The sequence below is a fragment of the Ptychodera flava genome, chromosome 3, assembly GCF_041260155.1.
Source record: "Ptychodera flava strain L36383 chromosome 3, AS_Pfla_20210202, whole genome shotgun sequence".
Classification (NCBI taxonomy): Eukaryota; Metazoa; Hemichordata; class Enteropneusta; family Ptychoderidae; genus Ptychodera; species Ptychodera flava.
Window position 1 is genome coordinate 38,659,639 of NC_091930.1, and position 24,260 is coordinate 38,683,898.

Here is a 24,260-nt window from a genome sequence, read left to right on the forward strand (position 1 = left end):
CAATAGAAAATGAGGAAAATGACGCTTCAATAAGCAATTTTGAATGTGCGACTTTAAACCTCTGGCGTTTTATGTTACTTTAGTATTGGACACATTTTGGTTAATACTGATACCTGGATTATCTCTCTGAATATTATACAGATGCCGGGCCTGGCCACACCTCTATATGCCCACCAAGTTGTTAGTTTCAGCATTGTATTTGTACGTGTTGCCGTCAATAACTAGTTTATCATAACTTAAATATGATAGTTTTTCTTCTTTTCGCGCTTTCATCATGAACGGAATCAAGTTCTTTCTTGTGCGTCGCACTGTACGCGGAAAGTCTTCCGTGGTGTTGTTTTGACTACGTCTGACCTCCTTCCTTACAATGTTTCAACTTTCGCATAGTTGATTTGTCCGAGATCGACTGACAGTACCCCCCTAGATAATAGTTACACCTGAGATTGTTGGCAACTCCTCAATTTAGACAGTATATCTAGTTCCCGTAATTGAAGCCAACGGTTTAACGCTAACTAATATTACTTAGCTACCACAGTTTACTTGCCATCGCGCGTACCATCGGTATTTTGCGCAACACACACACACACACACACACACACACACAAATTGCCATAACCACATGAGTACTTTAACCCGCACTTGTTTGTAAACAACGCGTATCTCATAAGCAAACCGGAAATTATCGTCTACAAGCTGCACTTCTTCACAAGGGAAATATCCATATGTTCGGCATGAGTAATTTCTCAGACAATGGACATAACGAAGCTTACTGTATATTTTTTACCAAAGAGAGAAAATAATAGTTCTTAAAGTTTTGATATATTTTAAACAAATGTTTTCTTTATTGCTCATATATCTATCGTGTAAAGGATTTAGCACAGACCATTTAAATGATGAATGAGTAGCTATTTGCTCTGTTCTTTCCATCTTTTATTGCAGCGAAAAGTTTGAAGTGTATCGGGACCTGCTCTGCAAATACACGAACCTTTATAACTTTATCCAATCAGAACTAGGGGAGTGGCATAAGTAGCCAATGAGAAGTCAATGGCATCATCGTACATCAAAGCTAATTTCAAAAGTAGGAACTTGACAGATATTATTTTACCTAACTTCAGAAGTCGAAACACCTCGTCCCGGGTATCACTGTGTTTGTGTCTCCGTTTCAACAACATTGCGAGACACAGCAAGCAAGCAAGACGAGATCGGGGTATTTGCTCTAGGGCTTGTGGTGTATTCTGCTGTCGTGAGATTCGCTAGGCGCCCGATCAGAGACGACTGCAGACAACCGCAAGCACTGATATGATTCAGTTTGATAAATGACAAATCATTTATAACAGTACTCTGTACAAATAAAGCCTTATAAATAGACAACCATAAAAATAAATAACATTTTTTTCATGACTTGCTTTGATGAAAGTCTAAATGACATATCACTATGTATGTATGTATGTATGTATGTATGTATGTATGTATGTATGTATGTATGTATGTATGTATGTATGTATGTATGTATGTATGTATGTATGTATGTATGTGGAGGGAGGTAGGTAGGTAGGTAGGTAGGTAGCAAGTTATTTGGTAGCATGGAGATGGATGGATTGAGGGACAGAGGGATTGATCGATGGATGTATGCATTATAGTATGTATTCATGGATTCATGCATATATGTATGTATTTGCAAATGTGTTGGTGACTAGGTAGGTATGTAGGTATAAGGCGGAGAGCGGCAGTTAATGCAGAAAACCGTCAAAGTGGTAAAAGCGCCATTACTTGCGAGGTACGAAGTGATACTTTGTGAGGGCGCACTAATTTTGAACGTTGACGACATAACCCTAAAAGACCCTGAAACCATCCAGTCCCCATAAGGTCAATAGAGTGAATGTTGCTCGACAGGGGGCAGATTCACAATCGAGGTCGCGTCACGTCTAAACTGTCGGGCTGGCGTTATCATTGTTGTCAAATGGGTTTGAGTTTACACTAGGTAACTAGGAAAGGCCTGCAAAACGTCATCGTTCTTCGCCCTGTCTGTGGTTTTCATCGGGTGAACAAAGAAAGCAAACTACAAATAAGTGGTAAAGGTCACGCCTGTGTGATGTCGCCGTTGGTACAAGCTACTTTGTCTCTGGCATGTCTTTGCTTTGTTGCTGCCGAAGACCCGACTATAGAAATCGCTTCGGGAAAACTGAGCGGCGAGTCGGTGGAATTTTCGCACAGGGACGTCGACATCGTGCGCAAAGCAAACATATTCAGGGGTGTCCCTTACGCCAAACCGCCGGTTGGTGACCTGCGATTTCGACCACCCCAGACCGACGTTCGGTGGGATGGCGTGTATAGGGCAACTACTTTTGGATCAGCTTGTATTCAAGCTTACGATCCGTTGGAACCCATCACTGAACCCCTGAGCGAAGACTGTCTCTACCTGAACGTATATGTACCGGAAACGACCGATGTAAGTTTTAGGTCACGTGAACCTCGATATCTTCCCATCCGGATGCTTCGTTAAGCTCCCTGCTGATAAATGCAACAGTCAGTTTGTGCCTTGTGCCAACGTGTGTGTCTGTGTGATCAATGATTTTAACACGATTGGGAATTAATTTGGGATAATTGGATTTTCATATTTTTCAAATTTCTCAAAAGTGTGAGGTGTTATATAGTTGAATGTTGCAATATTACAAATTACTCATAAAAACAAGTGTGTAACGTAAAAAGAAAAGCAGATGAGATTACATTTGTGATGAAATCGACATTACTTCACCATCCAATTATCCCAAATAAGTTCCAATCTTGTTTTTTTGCAGAAATGTTGTGTCTGAGTTGAAAATTGATGTGTCCTGTTACATAATAATATATTCACACAGAGAATGGAATGTGCCCTCTCGCATACCGCCATACAGTGTTTGGAATTGTAGTTGGAAAATGATGAAGTAATTAAGGATTTTAAGTAAGATCAAACAATATAAACATTGATCTGAAAGTTGAAATATAGCTCATAGTTTAACACTCATGATTTTATCCATCGCTGTGGTACTTTTTTAGGCTCATTAACGTCTAATGCACGTCGGGGACAGATATTCAGAATCTCAATTTTTTACAACTCTTTTCTTACCATCCACTTGTTGGAACTCATTTAAAGCTCTTGCAGAGAGAAAAAATGTCAATGTCTTTGTTTCCGAAAATCAAAAACATTTTATTTCCACTGATCGAGTAAACACAAGGATGGCGTTCCATTTTGAATTTCAAATATCGGCAAATGTTGGATGATTTGTTTCTCAAGTACCAATATAATTATGCACGGTGACCCCTGACCTAACGCTTGGTTTGGTGATAGAATATAAACTGACGTCTAATTTGTTGATATAAATTTCGTCGAAAATGTAAGCGCCAAGCGCCTAAAATAATTCAGTGTTCTCTCCCGAGGCTTAATTAACAAGACGGGCGAAGATGTGGTGCGAATCACCACGAGCGACCGCGCAAGCGGGGGAGGTGAAAATGGTGTTATTTGTTGGCACCTGGGGAGTATTTTTCGGATTTTTTTTAGTATAAAAACTCAAAGAAAAAGAAATGTGAGACATTCCAAAACGTTTATTCCAGTTCACTGCTTTCAATGAAAATTACATTTTTTTAACGAAAAATTAGCGACAGACATATTTAGCGATGTCGAAATACATATACACTTACGTGTTCTAGGCCCAATACACGTCCGGGCCGAGCCCTTATAATAGGTCGTTTAGCTTTGGGAAGGAATTCTCCAAGCGAAATTCTAAACTCCTAGAAAAACTTCAGTTTACTGCACTGTCCTACGTATGACCCTCGCGCTCCTTGGCATGTTTACTCAGCTAAGTTGGTTAGCTAATGTTACGGCCCGTGTCGTTGTCATGCAAAAATGGCTGCCATAGGGGGTTTGCACATGGGCTTATTATCTCGGATGACATCACAAACTCGCGAGATTTGCAAGATCGATGAGATTTTCATTTGCAGCTTGCACGATCGACATACACGCTTGCATTCTGCTTAAAATTCCCGTTCAATTTTTTTTTGTAAGTTTTATTCTTTTTTAAAAAAACAAAATAAATCTCTTTTATTCATGGCAAGGCCTAGGGGCGCTCAGATTTCACAAGAGGTCACCACGCCCTGTACCCTATTCAGGGAGAACACCGGCCTGAAACCTTAATTGTGTAACTATTTCCAAAATTTTTCTCGACGAAACATTAAGCCATTTTTATAGTTTAGAGTAACTAAAATAGGGGTAGGGGACTGAGTGTCATCATTAAAATATCTCCCGCTCTTAAAATGAAAATACTCTTCTTTTTCCATTATCTATCCATCTTGCATGGGTATTTGCTCTCTCTCTCTCTCTCTCTCTCTCTCTCTCTCTCTCTCTGAAACTTACTCAAACTTGTAAATTAGGTCATTTCAATTCGATCACTCCTCACGTTTGATACCCTCGCCAGTGTATATTACTCATTCTCTATTTGCTATTTTTATTTTCAAGTCTGCTCAGCTACCTGTAATGGTATGGATTCATGGCGGTGGATTCTACATGGGATCTGCAGCTAAGGGTTATGACAACGGTACACCTCTAGCTGCCATCGGCGAAGTCGTCGTTGTAACCCTGAACTACCGACTCGGCCCTTTAGGTTTTCTTTCAACAGGTAAAGCACACACTTTCCTTTCGACATTGAGTGAGAAAGGACAACTTTTGAAAAGTCGATTATGCACAAACAGCACATGTGAACGCGTGAGTGCAAGGCTGGATGATACCAAAGAAGATCTCTGGTATTTTAGCAGCAACAGACATAACGATTAAGTAGATCACATCACATCACATCACATCACAGACTTGCTTGTATGCACATGTTCAAGGCCGGAAAGGTTCACAACTTCATTTTATGACATCTCTGCATATGATATTCTAGGCTTGAAATTACTTTGTTGGCTTCCGTCAAGCTTACATTGTTACCCGGTATCTTATCTATCTCAGGTGACGAGTACGCGCCCGGAAACTATGGTCTTCTCGATCAGATGGCGGCCTTGCAATGGGTACATGACAACATAGAAGGTAGTGAAACGTACTAGATAAAATATGTTGCCCTTTTAATATGACACGGAATGACACGGAATATCATTGTACATTATTCTATTTCGCTCTGAATCTCCGTATATCATTGAAAGATTTTATTATATATACGAGAGGGCTGTTTGTGTGAATGAAATGGAAGTAATATGTTTTTCTTTCGCATTTTTCTGCTCAGCATTTGGAGGTGACAATAAAAAAGTGACAATATTCGGTGAAAGTGTTGGATCGATGAGCTCGGACTATCTGTTTTTGTCTCCCCTGACAAATGGACTCTTCCAAAGGGTAATCATGCAGGTATGTAAAACCTAAGTCTGATATGAAGCCACCTGTGAGTGATATGTTATGCGTTTGTGACGCATGACGCAAAATATCTATTTTCCCCTAATTCGGTCAACGAACAGAGGCCTATATATCGAGGAGGAATACTCCACAGTTGTATTATATTATGTTATTATAAATTATGTTATTTGTGAAGCTTTACTGTTACATTATCTTATGCTATGATAAGTTATGGTACGTATGTCAGTTACGTCATATTATGTTATGTTATGCTCTCTAAGTTATGTCATTTAATGTCATGTCCTGTCATGTCGTATGGTTAAGAGTCGGGTTGCATTGCGTTGCTTTGTTTTGCTATGTATGTATGTATGTATGTATGTATGTATGTATGTATGTATGTATGTATGTATGTATGTATGTATGTATGTATGTATGTATGTATGTATGTATGTATGTATGTATTGTTACGTGATAGAAAACAAACAAAAGGTGAACTCAGCAGTTTCCATTGTTATTGAGGTCATTTTCCCCCACACTCCTCATGACCAGAGTTTAATGGGCCAAACCCGGAATTCGAATCGACCACGGTACAAACAAAGCCATGTGCGCAAACACGCATAGACGTACATGTATTTCCATACGCGTTAGTACACATGTGGCTTGTTTGTACCGGCATCACGTGATTATGTGGGCGTACTGAGTCTGTAGAACGCATCGCGTCCTTTTTATTCCGGAGTAGTAACCATTAGTCAAGAACATTCTCAAGGTCACTGCCCTTAACGACCTCAAAACCTTGAATTCAATTAGTGGTGCTTGGAATGCTCTAGAAATTTAATTAGTTGTGTAAGAGAGATAATTTTAGAACAGTAATTAGCATGTCAATAAAAGTTCTGAATTGTTCTTATATGCTCTTATATAACCACATGAGTATAAATACTTGGATAGCACGGTTGCAGTAAGATATTTTGGGATCCAGTCTCTTGCGTGTTACTTCAAATCTTTTGAAACTCCAGCAGTATCAATTTCAAGACTTTTCAAGACCTTCACTGCCATGCTGGATTTATACTGTTGACTTTGTGCAACTTCAAGCCTGCAAGCCAAAGGACTGTTCATTTATCCGACTGACTGTTACATTTTTGAGACTGGAGCTTTGCCGTCCCAGGTAAGATAAATAGGCTCTACAATTTACAGTTTGTATTCTATCTTTGACTCAGCGGTTAGTTTTATTTTTCGTAATAAATTTCGTTTATATGGAAACTGCTGAGTTCACCTTTTGTTCGTTTTTTTATCACATAACAAATTGGGGGCTCGTCCGGGAGGCTAATAATTTGAGTCGTTTGTGGGGTACACACTTGGGGATAGGTTCGGTTAGAGAGAGACAGAATAGGCCGGAGACAGCTTTGTATTGTGTCTTAGTATGACCAAGTTCAAATCTTGACCTTTATTACTATCACAGGTCCATATATACAGTGTAGTATGAATAATCATTAGAATCAATGAATGACATGACTAACTAATGACACGCCCAATGCATAATCTACATAATTAGTAAAGGGTTGGTGGGCGGAGCTACACCATACACGTGATTCCCAACATCCTCCCGCCGGCAAGATAAAGTATTTCAAAAATCTTACACAACTGAATTCACAAATGCAAAAAACAACACGAAATAAATCTCAAGAGTAAAGTGTCAATGATAAGCGTAAGACTGGGAAAGAATAATCTGAAAGATCAATGGCGGTTGGTGTCTAATCATGCTTGATAAGAAAATACGCCTGGTACGGATTAAATCACAATCTGCTTCTGTTTGTGGCGCGTGATACAAACTTCAAAGAAATCTCTATTGAAAATCCTTATATAAACTATACTTAATTAAATCCTTCTTACAGTACTGGTTCGTTATAAGAAAGAAACTACAAATAAGATGACGGAAATACTTTGTGTAAACGTTACATTAATCTCTAATTCAAAAAATAACTGTAAGTTACAATCTAACGGATATTCATAGCGAACGTCAAATGAAATCACAACTGAAATTAGTTCAAAGTTACAAATCTCACAAACTAAGAAAACTCTAAAACTACAAAGCAGTCACTGAAGATAGTGAATGCGTGTCTGAAACAAAAACTTACTAATACAGAATTGATGACATTTCCTTTAGTCGTTGACGGGCTTTCATAGCCGCTTCACGAACTGGTCGTGAACTGTTCACGCTACTATTTGTAGTGTGTGCACCTTTGTCAGTGTCGGCGCACGTTTCATTATTTTCAACTTCTGAATTAACTTCTAATGGATACAATTTAGTGATAGGTCTACTAGTTTTGCCGGTACGCGTTCTGATGCAAGCGGAACGCACTAAACCATCATTTCCTGTGTTAAGTTTTTCAACAATGGCAAGAGACCACCTTATCCGTGGGACGGATTTGTCTTCCACTAGAACAACATCACCCACCCTTATCTGATTCTGAATGGCTCCCTTCCTGAAATTCGATCTCTTTCACGCAATGTGTTGAGGTAATCTTGAGACCATCTTTTCCAGAAATGAGTGTGAATTTTGCCTAAATACTCTGATCTCCTCTGGAGACGTTCTTGGCAACCAAATGTTGGGTCATTTAGCTCATCTTCATCGATTGAGTAATATGGCAGTTGTGATAAGACGACCATGCAACAAGTGTGAACGGGTCAAGGGTGAAAGATCGTTGGGATCGTTGGAAAGATAGGTCAGTGGACGATCGTTCAACGTAGCTTCAATTTCAGCAAGAACTGTTTGTAACTCATCGACTGATACGAACGATCGACCGAGAACTTTTTTGAGGGCAGTTTTAGTCAAGCCGATAAGTCGTTCCCAAAAGCCACCAAACCACGGTGCACGTTTTGGAATGAAAGTCCATTCCACGCGACAGTTTGCAAAATAGTTCCGTACTGTACTGATTTCATCATGTTTTCTATTTCCGCCGCGGCTGATAAATATGTGGATCCGTTATCCGACATAATTTTGCGTGGTAGGGATCGTCTGGCGGCGAACCTCCTGAAGGCTCGTAAAAATGTCTCGCTACTGAGGTTTGCGACCAATTCTAAGTGTACGGCTCGAGTAACGGCACAAGTGAATAAACAAATGTACGCTTTTTGCTCAGACTTTCCTACTGAGACATACACTGCACCAGTAAAATCCACGCCAGTAGCAGTAAATGGTGGGGCATCGCTCAATCTACAACTTTGTAGGGGTGCGGGGATTGGTTTTCTGTAGGTATTACCGCAAACAACCCGACAGACAACGCATCTTCTCAATATTGATTTTACAAACGGTCGAATTTGTGGAATCCAAAATCTCTGCCGAATGTGTGTGATTGTTGTCTGTGATCCGGAGTGTTTTATTGCCAATGAGCGGCGATCACTATCAATTTGTGAAGTGATTTTCTCGGGGAAGGAGAAGCGGAAATTTAGTTTCCCAACTTAACCGCGCGTTGTGAAGCCTACCACCAACACGAACGAAGCCTTCTTTGTCGATAAACAAGCGAAGTTGGTGGCTAATGAGCCAGCTGATTTCTGTTTATCGTTAAGCGCCTTAATTTCTGGGGAATGAGCGCGCTTTTGAGTATCAAGGATCCATAAACTTTCAGAGGCGTTGATTTCTTGTGCGGTCAAGGAATCAAGTTTACGGTCCTTTTCCTCACTCTTCAGAATGTTCACAAATCGTAGAACATTAGCACTTACGTGTAATAGTCTAGTCAAGGCGCTATAGTCGGTAGAATCTATGATTTCGAAGATACCGACATGAGTAGCAACAGGTTGTTCACGCGTACTTTTGCAAGCTTTTGCTGCGTTAATTTCATCAGCGACGTGTAACACGTGACTATCAAAGACTTCGCAAACCGGCCAATCTCCCAATTTTGGCCATTGTGGTCCACGCCACCATAGCATGCTTTCAGCTAGTTGTGACGTCAGAATGCCGCGAGACAATAGATCGGCTGGATTATCAGCTGTAGGACAATATTTGTACTCACCAATGAGTTCATTGGCCTTGATTTCAGTAATTCGATTGCTAACGAAACACGTGATTCCCAACATCGTTTGACAACATTTTGCCAGCCTTTTCCAAACTACTGTACATTGTGAACTCAGCGAAATTTTATCATGGCGGAATTCAAACCAGACGAATTAGGGAGTACCTTGACCAGGACGCATTTGATTCCTCAGAAAGGCAACAACATAGCACTGGCCAATTTCCTTAAAGTTGAAGTCGAAAGATCTATGCGCAAGAGGGAAATACAGTATAATATTGCAAAACATAGTTAATTTAGGCCAATTAGCGGAATCCACCTTGAAAGATTATGAGCCTGAGTGTACCTTTGAACTCGGAAAATTACAATTAGAAATACAGGCAGATTTGGCATTTAAGACATTGGAAATGGAAGCAGACAGAGAGAGAAAGATAGGCAAGGAAAGATTAGAAATTGAAGAAAGACAGAGAGAGAAAGATAGGCAACTTTCCCAAGAAAGATTAGAAATGAAACGTTTAGAGATTGGACAGTCAATAAAATTCTTCACTTCAGACAATTTGACATTACTAGAAATTTACATTCAGTTGTCAGTAGAGCAGGCTTCAAATATGATTCTGTGAAGGAAATAATTCTCAAGGCTATGAGTTGGTGCCTGAAGCTTACCGTCATAAATTTAGGGATTGTCAGAAGGCGAAGGATCAAACTTCTGTTGAATTTCCTCGAACAAAAATCAACTGTATGATTGTTGGTCTTCTTCTGAAAAGGTCAGTCATAATTATGAAAAATTACGACTTGTTTTGATTGAGGAATTTAAAAGGTCCATTCAGAGTGACATTGAGACGTTTATCAAGAAACAAAAAGCAGATACATTGGAGGTTGCCTCAGCGTTTGGTCGATGATTATTCATTGATCTATAAATCTTCATTTCTCAGCAAACCATCCAGTCCTTTTCGTACCGAAACAATGCAGGAAAATGTAAGTTTCTAAGACAAGACATTGACCTTTTCAAGCAAACAATTCTCTGGTGGTAATAAGCTTAGAACCCCGTAAATTATATATTTTTGGAAAGCCTAGATACAGGAAAAAATTGGTTACCATAGTGTCACCATTATTTACATAACTATCAAGTGACAGGTAATTTGCATAACCTTTCAAAAATCGGTTTTCCCTATGTTTTGTTTCAATGCTTTGAGGTATGTAGCTGAAATTTGTTTGAGTGCAAGCTGTCCTAAAGATCTTCCAAAGTGTGTCTCAGAATTTTTAAAATCTTCTGAAACAAATTTTATGCCAGAAAAACTTCCAGAGAGGTGAATTTATCGCTAGTTGATTTCTTAATATGGTGCTCTAAAAAAGCTAAGCAAGACATAAAAAATCTGAGACACACTTTGGAAGAGCATTCTTACAGCTTGCATTCCAGCAAGTTTGAGTCAGATGTTTTGAAGTATTGAGACAAAACATAGGGAAACCCGATTTTTGAAAGGTTATGCAAATTACCTGTCACGTGATAGTTATGTAAACAATGGTTACACTGTGGTTACCAAAATGTTCCCCTATATCTAGGCTTTCAGAAAATGTATAATTTACTGGGGTTCTGAGCTTACTTAACACCAGAGAATTGTTAGATTAAAAAGGTCAATTTCTTGTCTGGGAACCTTAAATCCTCCTTTTCATCCAAGAATTTTCAAAGGAGAGCAGAAAATCAAATGACAACAGTTCACAGAATTCAATAACACTTCTACATCATCAGATCCCAAAACTCAATCTCCTTCTGACACACAGTTGGTACACTTTCTTGTAATTATTGTAAGAAAGATGGCCATTTAGTGTCAGATTGTTTCAAGTTGAAAAGAAAACGTGAAGGTCAAAGTGGACAAAGTGGATATAAGCCCACCGGCTTTATTTCATCATCATATCAATTAGAGTCTAATAATGTGTGTAACATTTTCTGAGGTTAAACCCCTCTTATCCCAATAATGAGGTCAAGGTCTATTCTTCTCAAGATAGCATTATGGGTATTTTCGAACCATTTATTCAAGATGGTTTTATATCACTTTCTACTGATTTGTCTTCGCTACCCTGTCAACAGTCCCTCTGTTGGCAGATACCCTGCCGTTTTCTGAAAAGTCGTTTTCAGGTTCTAAAATTCTTATTGAGGGGTAGATTGTAATGACTACATTCCTGTTCCTCTCCATAATGTCTATTTATCTTCAGACTATGTTTCTGCACTTGTGACTTTACGTATTAGGCCTTTTTTGCCTTTTGAAGGAATTCTCCTTCTTCTTGGAAACGACCTTGCTGGGGACAAGGTCATTACTAATCCACTTGTGACAGATAAACCTAGTTTAGATCAGGATCCACAGCCAATGAGGAAGAGATTCCTGGTTATTTCCTTCATGTGCTGTTACTCGAGCCATGTCAAAGAAAACTTCTGAGAATCAAAATATTCTCAAAAATAATGTCACAGATGTTGACTTAAATGACACCTTCCTCAGTCTTGTGTTTGACACCGATCATTCCATTATCCCAGTGGATTTGAAACTTCCAGTAAAACTTCTGCTGACCAAGGTCAGACATTTTCTAGATCAAATTTCATTGCAGAACAACACAAAGACCCAGATATTTTGTGTTTGTTTGATAGGGCTGATGACGAAGGTAAAACTTCAGAAAGTCCTGTTTCCTATTATACAAAATCTGGTATTCTCATGCGTAAATGGAGACCTCCAGATGTCTTGGTTGATGACGATTTGGCTATAAAATATCAAATTGTAGTCCCAAAGCCCTATAGCGCTGAAATATTGCGCCTGGCCTATGAAACGCCATAGGCTGGTCATTTAGGAGTCAGGAAAACTTATCATAAAATTCTCAGTCACTTTTATTGGCCTAATCTCAGGCAGGATGTAGCACATTTTTGTAAAACTTGTCATACATGTCAAATGGTAGGAAAGCTATCCCTTCACTTAGCGGTTAGTTTTATTTTTTGTAATAAATTTTTTTTATACTGCTGAGTTCACCCTTTTTTCGTTTTTTTATCACGTAAAACGGTATTAAACGAAATTTATTACCAAAAATAAAACTTATTGCTAAGTCAGGGATAGCGTACAAACTGTAAAAGTGTACAGGCTACTTATCTCAGTTGGGACGGCAAAGCTCTAGTCTCAGTGCTGTAACAGTCAGTCGGATGAATGAACAGTCCTTTGGCTTGCAGGCTTGAAGTTGCACAAAGTCCACAGTATAAATCCAGCGTTGGCAGTGAAGGTCTTGAAAAGTCTTGAAATTGATACTGCTGGATTTTCAAAGACTTGAAGTAACACGAAAGAGACTTGATCCCAAATGTCTGACTGCAAGCCTGCTGTCCCAGTATTTATACTCATGTGGTTATATAAGAGCATATAAGAACAATCTAGAACTTTTATTGACATGCTAATTACTGTTCTAAAATTATCTCTCTTACACAACTAATTAAATTTCCAGAACATTCCAAACACCACTAATTTAATTCAAGTTTTGAGGTCGTTAAGGGCAGTGACCTTGAGAATGTTCTAGACTAATTAAACGCAGGTCATGATGAGTGTGGGGGAAAATGACATACATAACACATCCCCTCTTCAAAAAAGAAAATTTTCAAAGAAAAAATATTTCATTTTACAAATGTGATATTAAAAATGTGAACAACAATAAACTCTTAATACGAGAGACAGTCTGCAATTAAATTGTCTCTGCCCTTGATATGTCTAATGTCAAGATTAAACTCCTGTAACATTAAACGCCATCTTAACAATCTCTGATTTTTGCCTTTTAATTTCTGTAGGAAAACAAGAGGTTGTGATCAATATAAATCATTACTGGCAGATTTGAAGAAGTAACATAAACTTCAAAATGCTGTAAAGCTAATATCAAAGATAAACACTCTTTTCAATTGTAGAGTAGTTTCTCTGGGATTTGTTAAATTTGCGTGAAAAGTAGCAGACAGGATGATCTATCCCATGACTATCCTCTTGCAATAAAACAGCACCAGCAGCTATATCACTAGCATCTACAGATAATTTGAATGGCAAAGTGAAATCTGGTGCAGACAATACTGGAGCACTTTGCAGTATGGTTTTAAGGGTATCAAATGCCTGTTGGCATTGTTCTGACCAAACAAACTTTACTTTCTTTTAAGTAAGTTAGTCAAAGGCTCAGTGATTGTAGAGAAATTTGGACAGAACTTTCTGTAGTAACCAGCCATACCGAGAAAGCGCATCAGTTGTCGTTTGCAATTTGGTATGTAAAAACTTGGAATGGCACTGATTTTGGCATCAACAGGTTTTACCTCACCCTATTCTACAGTATGTCCGAGGTAAGTCACCCTCGCCCAACCAAACTCAGATTTGGCAAGGTTGACAGTCAACATTGCTTTGCTCAGTCTCTCAGAGAATTCCGCATGAGTTTGATGTGTTCCTCCCAGGTGTCACTATGCAGAACAACGTCGTCGACATAAGCTCCACATTCGTCTAGCCCAGATATGACGTCGTATATCATCCGTTGGCATGTGGCCGGAGAGTTTTTCATTCCGAATGGCACCTTGTACTGGAACAATCCGTCTGGTGTAACAAAGGCGGATATTTCATGAGCATGATCCGTCAGAGGGACTTGCCAAAATCCCTTTAGTAGATCAAATTTGGTCACATACTTGGCTTTTCCCACTCGATCGATGCAATTATCAATCCTCAGGATTGGGAAAGTGTCTGTCTTTGTTAGAGTGTTCACTTTTCTGTAGTCCGTGCACATACGATAACTATGATCTGATTTTGGCACAAGTATGCACGGCGAACTCCAGTTACTTTTACTGGGTTCAATAAAGTCATTATCCAGCAGGTATTTGACTTCTTCCTGGAGATATTTTGCTTTCGTTGGATTCAGTCTGTATGGATGTTGTTTCACAGGCTTACTGTCGCCGACATCAACATCGTGATAAATGATGTTTGTCTTCGTTGGAATATCTTGGAACAGGTGTTTATATTCGTGGATCAGTTCTTTCACCTGTTGTTGTTGTGACGGCTGGAGGTGTGCCAACTTTGTAGACTCAAGATTCTCCAGGATTTCTGAATTCTGAAGTTTGACCGAGCCCAGCTTTGAATTTAGAGTATTTTCACTCAAGTCAGTTTCACTATCGCTATCTTCATAATGTTTTGAACTGACTGCACTGACAGGTTGTGTTACAGTAGGATTATTCCTATCTAAATATGGCTTAAGCATATTTATGTGGCATAACTGTTTTTGTTTTTGCCTGTCAGGTGTTATTATGATGTTATTTAAATCGCTTAATTTTTTATCAATAAGATATAGACCAAAGTGATGAGCATGGAGTGGTTTGTCAGAAACCGTAAAGGACAAAAACTTTTCGACCTGGTTCAAACTTCTGTTTTGAGGTGTTTTTATCATATTTTGTTTCAATGAACTGCTGAGATGACTCAAGGTTTTCTCTGGCTAACTCACATGCCTCAGAGAGTTTTATACGAAAATTGCAGTCACACGCTCAGATTCTGAGCAATCTTCTATAAATGGAGAAAATATTTGTCAACATCCTTTTCTTGGAAAGGGGGAACTAACCTGAAATGCTTAATAATGTCAAACTATCGGAAGGGATAATTTTCCTTACTGTCAAAACTCTAAACGTTTCATTTCTTACCTTTTCTGTCTGTCTTTCTCTCTCTATCTTTCTTCCAGTTGTGATTCTCTTTCTTTCTGTCTTTCTTCCATTTCTAATTTTTTACTTGCCAAATGTAGTATTTCTTATTCTAATTTTCTGAGTTCCAAGGTATACTCAGGCTCATAATCATGTAATATGGATTTCTCAAATTTGCATAAATGAACTAAATGTTTGCAATATGGTACTGTATTTCCCTCTTGCGCATATATCTTTTGACTTCTACTTTAAGGAAATTGGCCAGTGCAATTAGGTCGTCTTTTCTGAGGGAATCAAATGTGTCCTGATCAAGGTCCTCCATTTCGTCTGGTTTGAATTCCGCCATGATTAAATTTCGCTGAGTTCACAATATACAGTAGTTTGGAAAAGGCTGGCAAAATGTTGTCAAACGGCTGAAAATGTTCGTAATCCCGGTCAAGGCCCTAATTTTGTACGTGATAGAAAACGAAAAAAGTTGAACTCAGCAGTTTCCAAATAAAACGAAATTTATCACCAAAAATAAAACTAATTGCTAAGTAAGGGATAGCATACAAACTGTGAAAGTGTAGAGGCTACTTATCTTTCAGCTCCAGTCTCAGAGTTGTAACAGTCAGTCGGATGATGAACAATCCTTTGGCTTGAAGTTGCACAAAATCAACAGTATAAATCCAGCGTTGGCAGTAAAGGTCTTGAAAAGTCTTCAAATTAATACTGCTGGAGTTTCCAAAGACTTGAAGTAACACGCAAGAGACACGATCCCAAAATGTCTGACTGCAAGCTGTGCCGGCCCCTATTTATACTCATGTGGTTATATAAGAGCATATAAGAACAATCTAGAACTTTTATTGACATGCTAATTACTGTTCTAAAATTATCTCTCTTACACAACTAATTAAATTTCCAGAACATTCCAAACATGACTAATTGAATTCAAGGTTGTGAGGCAGTGACCTTGAGAATGTTCTAGACTAATTTAACACAGGTCATGAGGTGGGGGAAAATGACCTACATAACAGTATGTATATATGCATATGTGTGTATGTGTGTGTATGTATGAATGTATGTGCTACTACACATGTGTGTATACACACGTGGGTGAATATGTGGTGAAAGTAAGGATTGATATTGAATCCATTTTATTTTTTCAACATCTACAGAGCGGTAATGCGCCTATTAAAGGATTTTTCGGCACAGATTCGCACCTGCAAAGAAGAACGGCCCATGCTCTAGGTACAGTGCTCGGATGTGAGAGAGAAACCACCGAAGAACTGATGAGGTGCCTTCGTAATCTGCCATCCGAGGATTTTAAAGAGCCTTCGGACAATAATAAAGCAAAGGTGAGTGCTAGTGTTGCTCCGACTTCTACTTCAGTACTTGGGAAAACAGCAATTTTTTTTTAAATGTTGACCTAATTCTGGACTATTAAAGGTTATCTGCCTGGACGAAGTCTGTGCTTCTTACTGTACTATGTGATCAATGTTCTCTATGAGGCACTTCCAAATGCAGTCGCCTCGAGATCAAATTCCTAACAGAGGCAGCGTTTTCATCATCATTCCCATAGATTTGATCAGGGTAGATTGAACTGGCCTTGGCTTTGCGACTTTGTATGTCGAAGTGATAAATTGACTTTTAAATGTTGTACCGAAGAATATTATATTGATGTTATTTACTTTTGTCGCTACAGGACATGATTGCAAATATTATCGGGCAAGAAATCGGCGTGATTGCATTTACCCCAGTCGTCGATGGCTACTTCATGAAGGAGGATCCATCCTCCATTGTTGAAAAGATGTCTTTTCCAAACTCGGGTATAGATATCATGTTAGGCAACTTGGCTGACGAGGGGATGTACTTCGTTAGCATGGTCTTGTCCGATATGTGGAATGAGCCTGAGGCATCTATAAAAAGGACTATGTACGAGTCTCACGTGAATACTTTCATACCGGACAGCAAGATGAGAACCGACCCGGCAGTCCAGGAGGCAATTAGACTCATGTACGTCAACTGGGAGAACGCCGATTTCGATGACGCTGATTACGTGGACTCCCTCAGCCAGCAGCTCGGGGACATGTACTTCGTATGTCCGACTGACATGTCAGCGCGAGCGTACGCCAAGGCCGGTTTCAACGTATACAAGTACCACATCACCCACACGCCGAGCAAGTCATTCTGGCCCTTGAAGTGGATGAAAGCTGCACACGCCGAAGACATACCGATTGTCTTCGGCTGGCATTTCGTTGATGGTATGGACTGGGATGTATCCAAAGAGGAAGTCAATATGATACTTACGGTGATGAAATATTGGACTAACTTTGCCAAAACAGGGTGAGTACACATACATGCACCAGGGACTTGCATACACACATGTAATACACCTGTTTGTCGCCCCACTAGAACAAGGCTAACACAAACGGGGTCATATCATGCATCATGATGTAAAGGTAAGCATAAAAGTAACCCCTAGAATGCAAGTGCTCTTCAAATGTTGAATCAAGCCCTAATACAAAATGTCGGGGTCAGTTGACACATAAGTATAGTAAGAGTTTGACTTCGTACACAAGAATAGTCCAAGTATGACTCCAATTTGTATCCTTCTTACAAATCTATAAACGAAGTTATGGCACATTAATCTTGAACAACTCGCTTCTTGTTTAAAGTCCATTTTCTCAACTTTTTTTATAATATTGGCCTCACAATACAGCGGAACGTCCCATGAAAAAGCCAAGGTACTTTTTGAAAATTCAGTCAAGACAGTCCCATCAGGCCGTGCTGGGTCCTTCTTTTGACGCAACATTTGGATGGCGAAAATTATGTGATGCTAGAGGATACAACATTTGCGGGTATTACAAAACGTTTCAGGCTTTGTCTTCAGAGCCAATGCTTTTTATCTCTAGAAAACCCAAAATTGAGTGTGATCATGGGCTATTTATTGCTAAGTGGTAAGACATGTGATCATGTATACTAAATGTAGGTCGTTCGAATTCTGCAAGAAGAAATTCAAACCTTTTGAAACAAGCTGATATATGATGCGAATTTTCAAAGAACTAATGACATTTTCGTTTCCAAGTCTCAAGTTCGTGTACGTGTTTCAACATTACAGTAATCCAAACCTCCCGAACGAGGATACAACACTGTCCGAGGAAGAGGTCCAGGGTAAATGGCCTCTTTTTAAAGTACCCGGATTAGCATACAAAGAATTCTCTCTAAAGATGGAAACCAAACGAGCTCTGAAAGCCAAGGAGTGTGCGTTCTGGAATGATTTCATTCCGAAGCTGATGTCTATCAAAGGTAAATGGCCCGTCATACAGCCAGGATAGAGAAGCTATTTTGCCTTAATGGATGATTTTGAACATTGAATGACCGGGCTCCACTGTCAACAGCTATTCAATTTTGTACATGTATTATAGTTTACCTTGATCCGTTGGAAATACGGGAACCAGACATACAGTCTAAGTTGAGGAGTTGCCAACATTGTCAGGACTAACTATGACCTGGCAGTAGTACCAGGCGATCACAAGAAATCAACTCTGCGACAGTTAAAATAATTGTCTACCAAAACAACGTCACTAGATCCGCACAAATAACGCTTGCAAATGATGCGTTTTGAGCGGGATGTGTATGGATGTGTGGTGTTGTTTTTACTGTACTTGTTACCTCCTTTAATTTTTGCAGAGATGATTTATTTCTTATATACTACTAAGAGGATAATTGCACTTGACAATGTCTGCGACTCCTCAATTTCGAAAGCATGTCTTGTTCCCGTTTTGTCAAAGGTTAAACTCAAAACACTGTTAAAAGAGAGAATCCAGTAGGGAGTGCTTTCCAATGTTATTATCAGAGCTATTATGGCGGTTGCCACATGTGGGGCAGGATGCGCTTACTATTTTCGAAACACCTGACATCACTTCTTGGTCTTTTGGCCAGAGGTCCATATATCTTTTTTTCATGAATTTGACCTTGTTTGTGTACAGACTATTTACTGTCAGTTCTGTGCTGTTTTGTGTCTATGTTGACGACTATTGTCTTACGAATTCTGACCTAGTGTTATCGGTTTATGGATTGGTATGATTGCGACTATTGTAACAAACCAGCTAAATCTGATCAAGGTAGTATGCGCCTCGAGAGTGAAAGACAAACCCTTTACTAAAATTAAATTTTCCTCAATGTAACATTCAACGGTTCTCTTACCTAATTAACAATCAAAACCGGGGGATCACCGTTCAAATTTTTGTACTAGAGAAACATCCGTCATCCCTGTGTTAACTCTATGTGGAAAAAGTAAAATTTTGGATTTTCGAAAAACTAAGTCGTTGATTTTTTTCTTTCTCTAAGAGCTTTAAATTGAGCCCCCAAAAGTGATAAAACAAAAATGAATTATAGAAATTTAAGCGTCCAAATATCTGTCCCCGAGGCGCGTTCTACCTTGACGAATGATAACTAGGTTATGCATGAAGTGGTTTACCGACTGTTCGACATAGAGTGTCGGTTATGTGATGAATTTGAATGTTGGAAAATAACTGTCTTAAAATCCTTTTTATGACATCACATAAAATATAGAACGGTGAGGTTTTTCTCATGTCAGGAGTATGGATTGCGCTTTATACCAATGCATATGCTTTATCGGTCTTTGAAATAATTTTTCTCCTCCCGGTCTCTGTTGTACCTCGCCGTTTAGCGTTTACCAACTCAGTCGTCAGATCCTTCTTTTGTATTGTTTTCTGCAAACAGACTCAGCGGAGAAGTGTTCACCAGAGGATGATGAATCAAGGAAGTATGCAGAGGAGGCGAACATTAACCAGTAGACATGCATCTGACACTGGACTCGCAGAAGGATTGGCAGTCACTTTTCAAACGCACTAAATGAAGGCTAACACTCTTTTACACCTTTATATCTCACACATCATGCTGCACGGGACCGAAGCCTGCATGGACTACTTTGTGATGGAAACAGGCTGTACATTAAAAATGTGGATTGTGACTCATCACACTGGGACAGAGAAAGTTGCAGTTGGATATTTTACGAATTCAAAACTCAGGAGTGACTCCTCATTCTTCGCAGGAAGTGGCCATAGGGGTATATTTTTTAGGTCCCAATTTAAATTTGATGAAAGTAGTTCGGGTCAAGTTGCGGTCAAATTGGGGCACGAAATGTTCTACATGATGCAAGTATAAAAAAGCAGAATTCAATTGTACTTGGTGAAAGAGGTATTTAATGCTTCAACATCAGTGATTACTTTTTTTCTGTTTAGATAGTTAAATGAAAATTCAATTAATATTTCAAAACTAAGGGAGTGTTCAGTTATTATGGCCGGGGGTGTGCCGGCATATTCTTCCTGCGCATCAGTCAAAATAAGGGAACGCCACCTATTACACCAAAAATTGATGACCCCCTTTTTAAGATGACAAAAACTTCATGATCCCCCCTCCACATTAATTAAGTAAAGCTGCACACACAAACAATTCTGGAGGGGGCGATAGAATAAAAAAAAATTCTCCGATTTTTTCAAATGAACCCCTTACAAACTCACAAGGTGTTAATGTTCAAATTTCCCCTTCTGACTTGCTATAATTTTGAAATTTCCCCTCAGAGGGAATGGACAGAAATTACAGGTTGATCGCAATATTTTTGTGCAAGCGTGTGTGTACAAAATTTTGATATTTGGATTTAATTGATAATCAGCTGTTGATAATGTTGATTTCACTATACATTGTGGTCTATGAGAAAACTATGTAAAACGTTTTCAATATATAAGTATATCTATGCATTTATATATATTTGATAATTGACATGAACGTACATAATTGGAATAGGGTTGTTACAACTGGTTTGACTTTAAACTTTCACCAAAAATGTTTATCCACTATACATGGGAGTCTATGATAAAATTGTTATACAATTGTTAAACTTGTTTTACTTGTGCATATACAGACGTTGGATAATCAACGTTATTGTACTTCATTAGAAAATGATGCTTAAAGATGCGTATTAAGAGTACAAGAAATCTGATTTTGGAATGTCACTGAAAATGGTCATCCACTGTACATGGTAGTCTAAGAGGAAACTGTAAATAATGTTTTCCTTATACAAAACAAGCTAAATCTGTGTATTTATAGTCCTTTGATGATGTATCTTAATGTACTTTATTAGACTAGGGTGGTAACAAATGGGCATGTGCACCAGAAATTGGATTTTGGAATTTTACCGAAATGTAGATTCACTGTACACGGGAGTCTATGAGGAAACTGTGAATAATTTTTTCCAATACAAAAGTAGTTAAATCTGTGTATTTATGTACTCTTGATTATTCATATTAATGTAGTTGATTAGACTAGGGTGGTTACAAATGCATATGTGTGTAAGAAATCGGGTTTTAGAATTTCACCGAAATATTGATTCACTATGCATGGTTGTCTATGAGGAAACTATGAATAATTTTTCTCCAATACAAAATCTGTGTATCTCTAGATGTTTGATAATTCATTTCTAACTACTTAGTTAGACTAGGATGGTTAAAAGTTGATATGTGTGTGCAAGAAATTGGATTTTAGAATTTCATCAAAATGTTGATTCACTATAGATTGGAGTCTATGAGAAAATTTTTTAACGATGCTAAACTAACTTAATCTGTGCTTTTATAGGTGTTTGACAATTAATACAAATGTACTTGCTTCAAATAGGGTGTTTGAAAGTTCAGATGTGGACAATAATTATGATATTAGAATTTCACTTAAAAGTATAATTTTACTTTTCATGGTACTAGTAGTCTACAGGTAATTGTTACATATTTTCCATGACAAAACTTGCTATATCTCTAATATGTCATTAATATGAATTGTTCATTGCCCTCAGTGAGCTCTATTGACAATAAGACAAGCTTCAGAGCCGCCAAGCAAGATGTTCATGTGACAGATAATTATACTTTTGTTCAGATTTATAGTGAAATGATTTCAGAGAATGAATCATGTAGCGAATGATTTTTATTTCGCAGAATATTTCTGAACACTGAAACTGCTTTCTGACAGGACGGATACTGATGAAAATTAAGCGACTCCCCTGTGAGCTGTTTGAAAAATACATGACCCCCCTCTTTGCAGTTTTCATATTTAAGGTGACAATAACACTTTTCTGTTATACCTTTTGTGAGTTTATTCTGATGTTCCTCGAGTAAGTTTATTTTTTAGTCTTAGTTTTGCAAAAACATCGAAATTAAATGTTTTGCCATTTAGGTAACACAGGGCGGCGGCCATTTTGAACGTTAGATATCGGTAAATGTTAAATACATGTAATTTGTTTTCTATTACGAAACTCCTACGGTGTCCGTCGGTTTTTAATTTTTAGTTGGTAACAGTGTGATTGAAAGTGTTAAGACGTACGTATGACCGTAACGTTGGTGACTCATTCGTGAAAAGGCACATGGATATCTTTGTAATTGAAAATTGGCAAACGTTAAGAGATTTTCAATTAAAAATGTCACTATTACCACTTAGTTTCAATTGAAGATGTACATGGCAACCCAAAAGTGCGTTGTCGATTTGACATGGTAACCATAACAACACTTCAAGACGTTTTCAATATCGTTGATGAATTTTGAAGCCAAAACTTTACATCAAATGTGGCTATTTGCCAAAGAGAAAAAATGTTACAACGTAAACTTTTCGACCATAATGCGCTTGTTATTATATGCAAAGGCAATTTTGACATGCAAATAATGCATACATTTTCCAACAACGGACGCTAGCACCTGATAAAAAGTTTTAACCCTTTTTATGATAGCAAGGCTTGCAGATTAGTACTCGTACATTTGAGAAACATTTCCCAATATTAGAGTAATAATAACGTACATTCTCATATGCGGTGTGTGCAATGTCGTGTAAATATTTGATCTGTCCTCAATTTATCTCGCTATTCATGTTTGCAAAAAAAAACAAAAACAGAATACATTGTTTTGTGTGAAGTTAATAAAAAATTGAACAATTTCTTATCTGCAAAGATAAATAGTTATTCGTGTTGAGATTGCGCGCCTTGATGAAAATTTTAGCGATGTTTCAAAACTAACTAAACTTGAAGCGATCACCAGTTCTATGCACAACAAATGTATCGTTCTTGTTTGATAAAAGGAACTACCCTAAATAGGAAACCATTTGAGCTACCTGATCAGAATGAAAAATGATGGGGTTTCCTCAAATTATCAAGTTTAATGAATCACTAAACTTCCTGCTTCTCAGCTGTCGCTTGTTGGAGTAGAACTTCCCTCACGGACAGAAATTCGGACTTTAAAATGTTTAAATTGAGACTGTCCTTGTATACCATTGTGGGGCATAATTTGAAGCTCCCAGAGTAAGTTAACTTCTCTCTTCTAGTTTTTGCAAAACTCGACATTTCATGTTTTGCCATAGTACTGGTAGTGTACAGAAGGGTGGTGGCCATTTTGAATTTTAAATATCTGTACAAATACATGTTAAAATACAATGTAATTTTTCTTGGGGAAAACTCATAAGGTATTCCTTGCTTTTATTTTTGATTTGGTAAGAGTGTGATTGAAAGTTTGCAGTTAAGAGGCATGTATGACCTTAACGTTGGTGATCCATTCGTGGAAAAGCAAATAGATATCTTCGTAATTAAAAGAACACCACAAGTTAAGAGATCTTCCTATAAAATGTTTATATTGTCATTCAGTTGACAATTAAGGTTATACATGGCAACCGGACAGTGCGTCGTCGATTTGACGTAGTACCATAACGATATACCACATTATTCATCTCAATATTCATCAACATATATTGAAAACGTTCTACTCTAGTCACATTGAAAGTGTAATTACCTTCTCATATTTGAGCTGGTGTGGAGGTCTGACCGTTTCGAACTTGAACAAACTACATACAATTGTTAACACCTGTTCCAAAATCTATGGCCGTGAATGTAAGATCATGAAATCACTGAATGAGAACAGAGCTTTTGGCAAAGCTGTTAAAATCATCGGGGATCCTTCCCATTCATTGGCTCAGCTTTTTGAGGAGCTCCCGTCAGGTCGTAGGTATAAAACTCTAAACACGTCATGCTCGACTAAGTTATGTACCCTTTGCCCTCCAACTTCTCAATCAGAGAATGTCTTAAATCCACTCTCTGTTCAACACTTTTTGTAATTAGTTTTTTTTACGTAACTTCTATGTGTATTATCCTTTTTATCACCGTTGTATTTTTAATGTTGGTTTGTCTGTGCCTACGGCGCGCCAA

General features: G+C 38.3%; 2 protein-coding genes across 2 annotated transcripts; both read left to right on the forward strand.

Moving 5' to 3' along the window:
• Positions 1-2,019: 2,019 nt before the first annotated feature.
• On the forward strand, positions 2,020-5,086 carry LOC139129961 (putative inactive carboxylesterase 4). The gene is made up of 3 exons (XM_070695669.1): positions 2,020-2,449; positions 4,493-4,652; positions 4,982-5,086. Exons 1-3 carry the CDS (start codon positions 2,093-2,095, stop codon positions 5,074-5,076), a joined length of 612 nt encoding a protein of 203 aa, XP_070551770.1. The 5' UTR covers positions 2,020-2,092; the 3' UTR covers positions 5,077-5,086.
• A 170-nt stretch (positions 5,087-5,256) lies between these two features.
• LOC139129963 (acetylcholinesterase-like) lies at positions 5,257-22,505 on the forward strand. The gene is made up of 5 exons (XM_070695670.1): positions 5,257-5,371; positions 16,183-16,362; positions 16,710-17,350; positions 18,126-18,313; positions 19,754-22,505. The coding sequence occupies exons 1-5, from the start codon at positions 5,306-5,308 to the stop codon at positions 19,825-19,827; spliced, it is 1,149 nt and encodes a 382-aa protein (XP_070551771.1). The 5' UTR covers positions 5,257-5,305; the 3' UTR covers positions 19,828-22,505.
• The last annotated feature ends 1,755 nt before the right edge of the window (positions 22,506-24,260 follow it).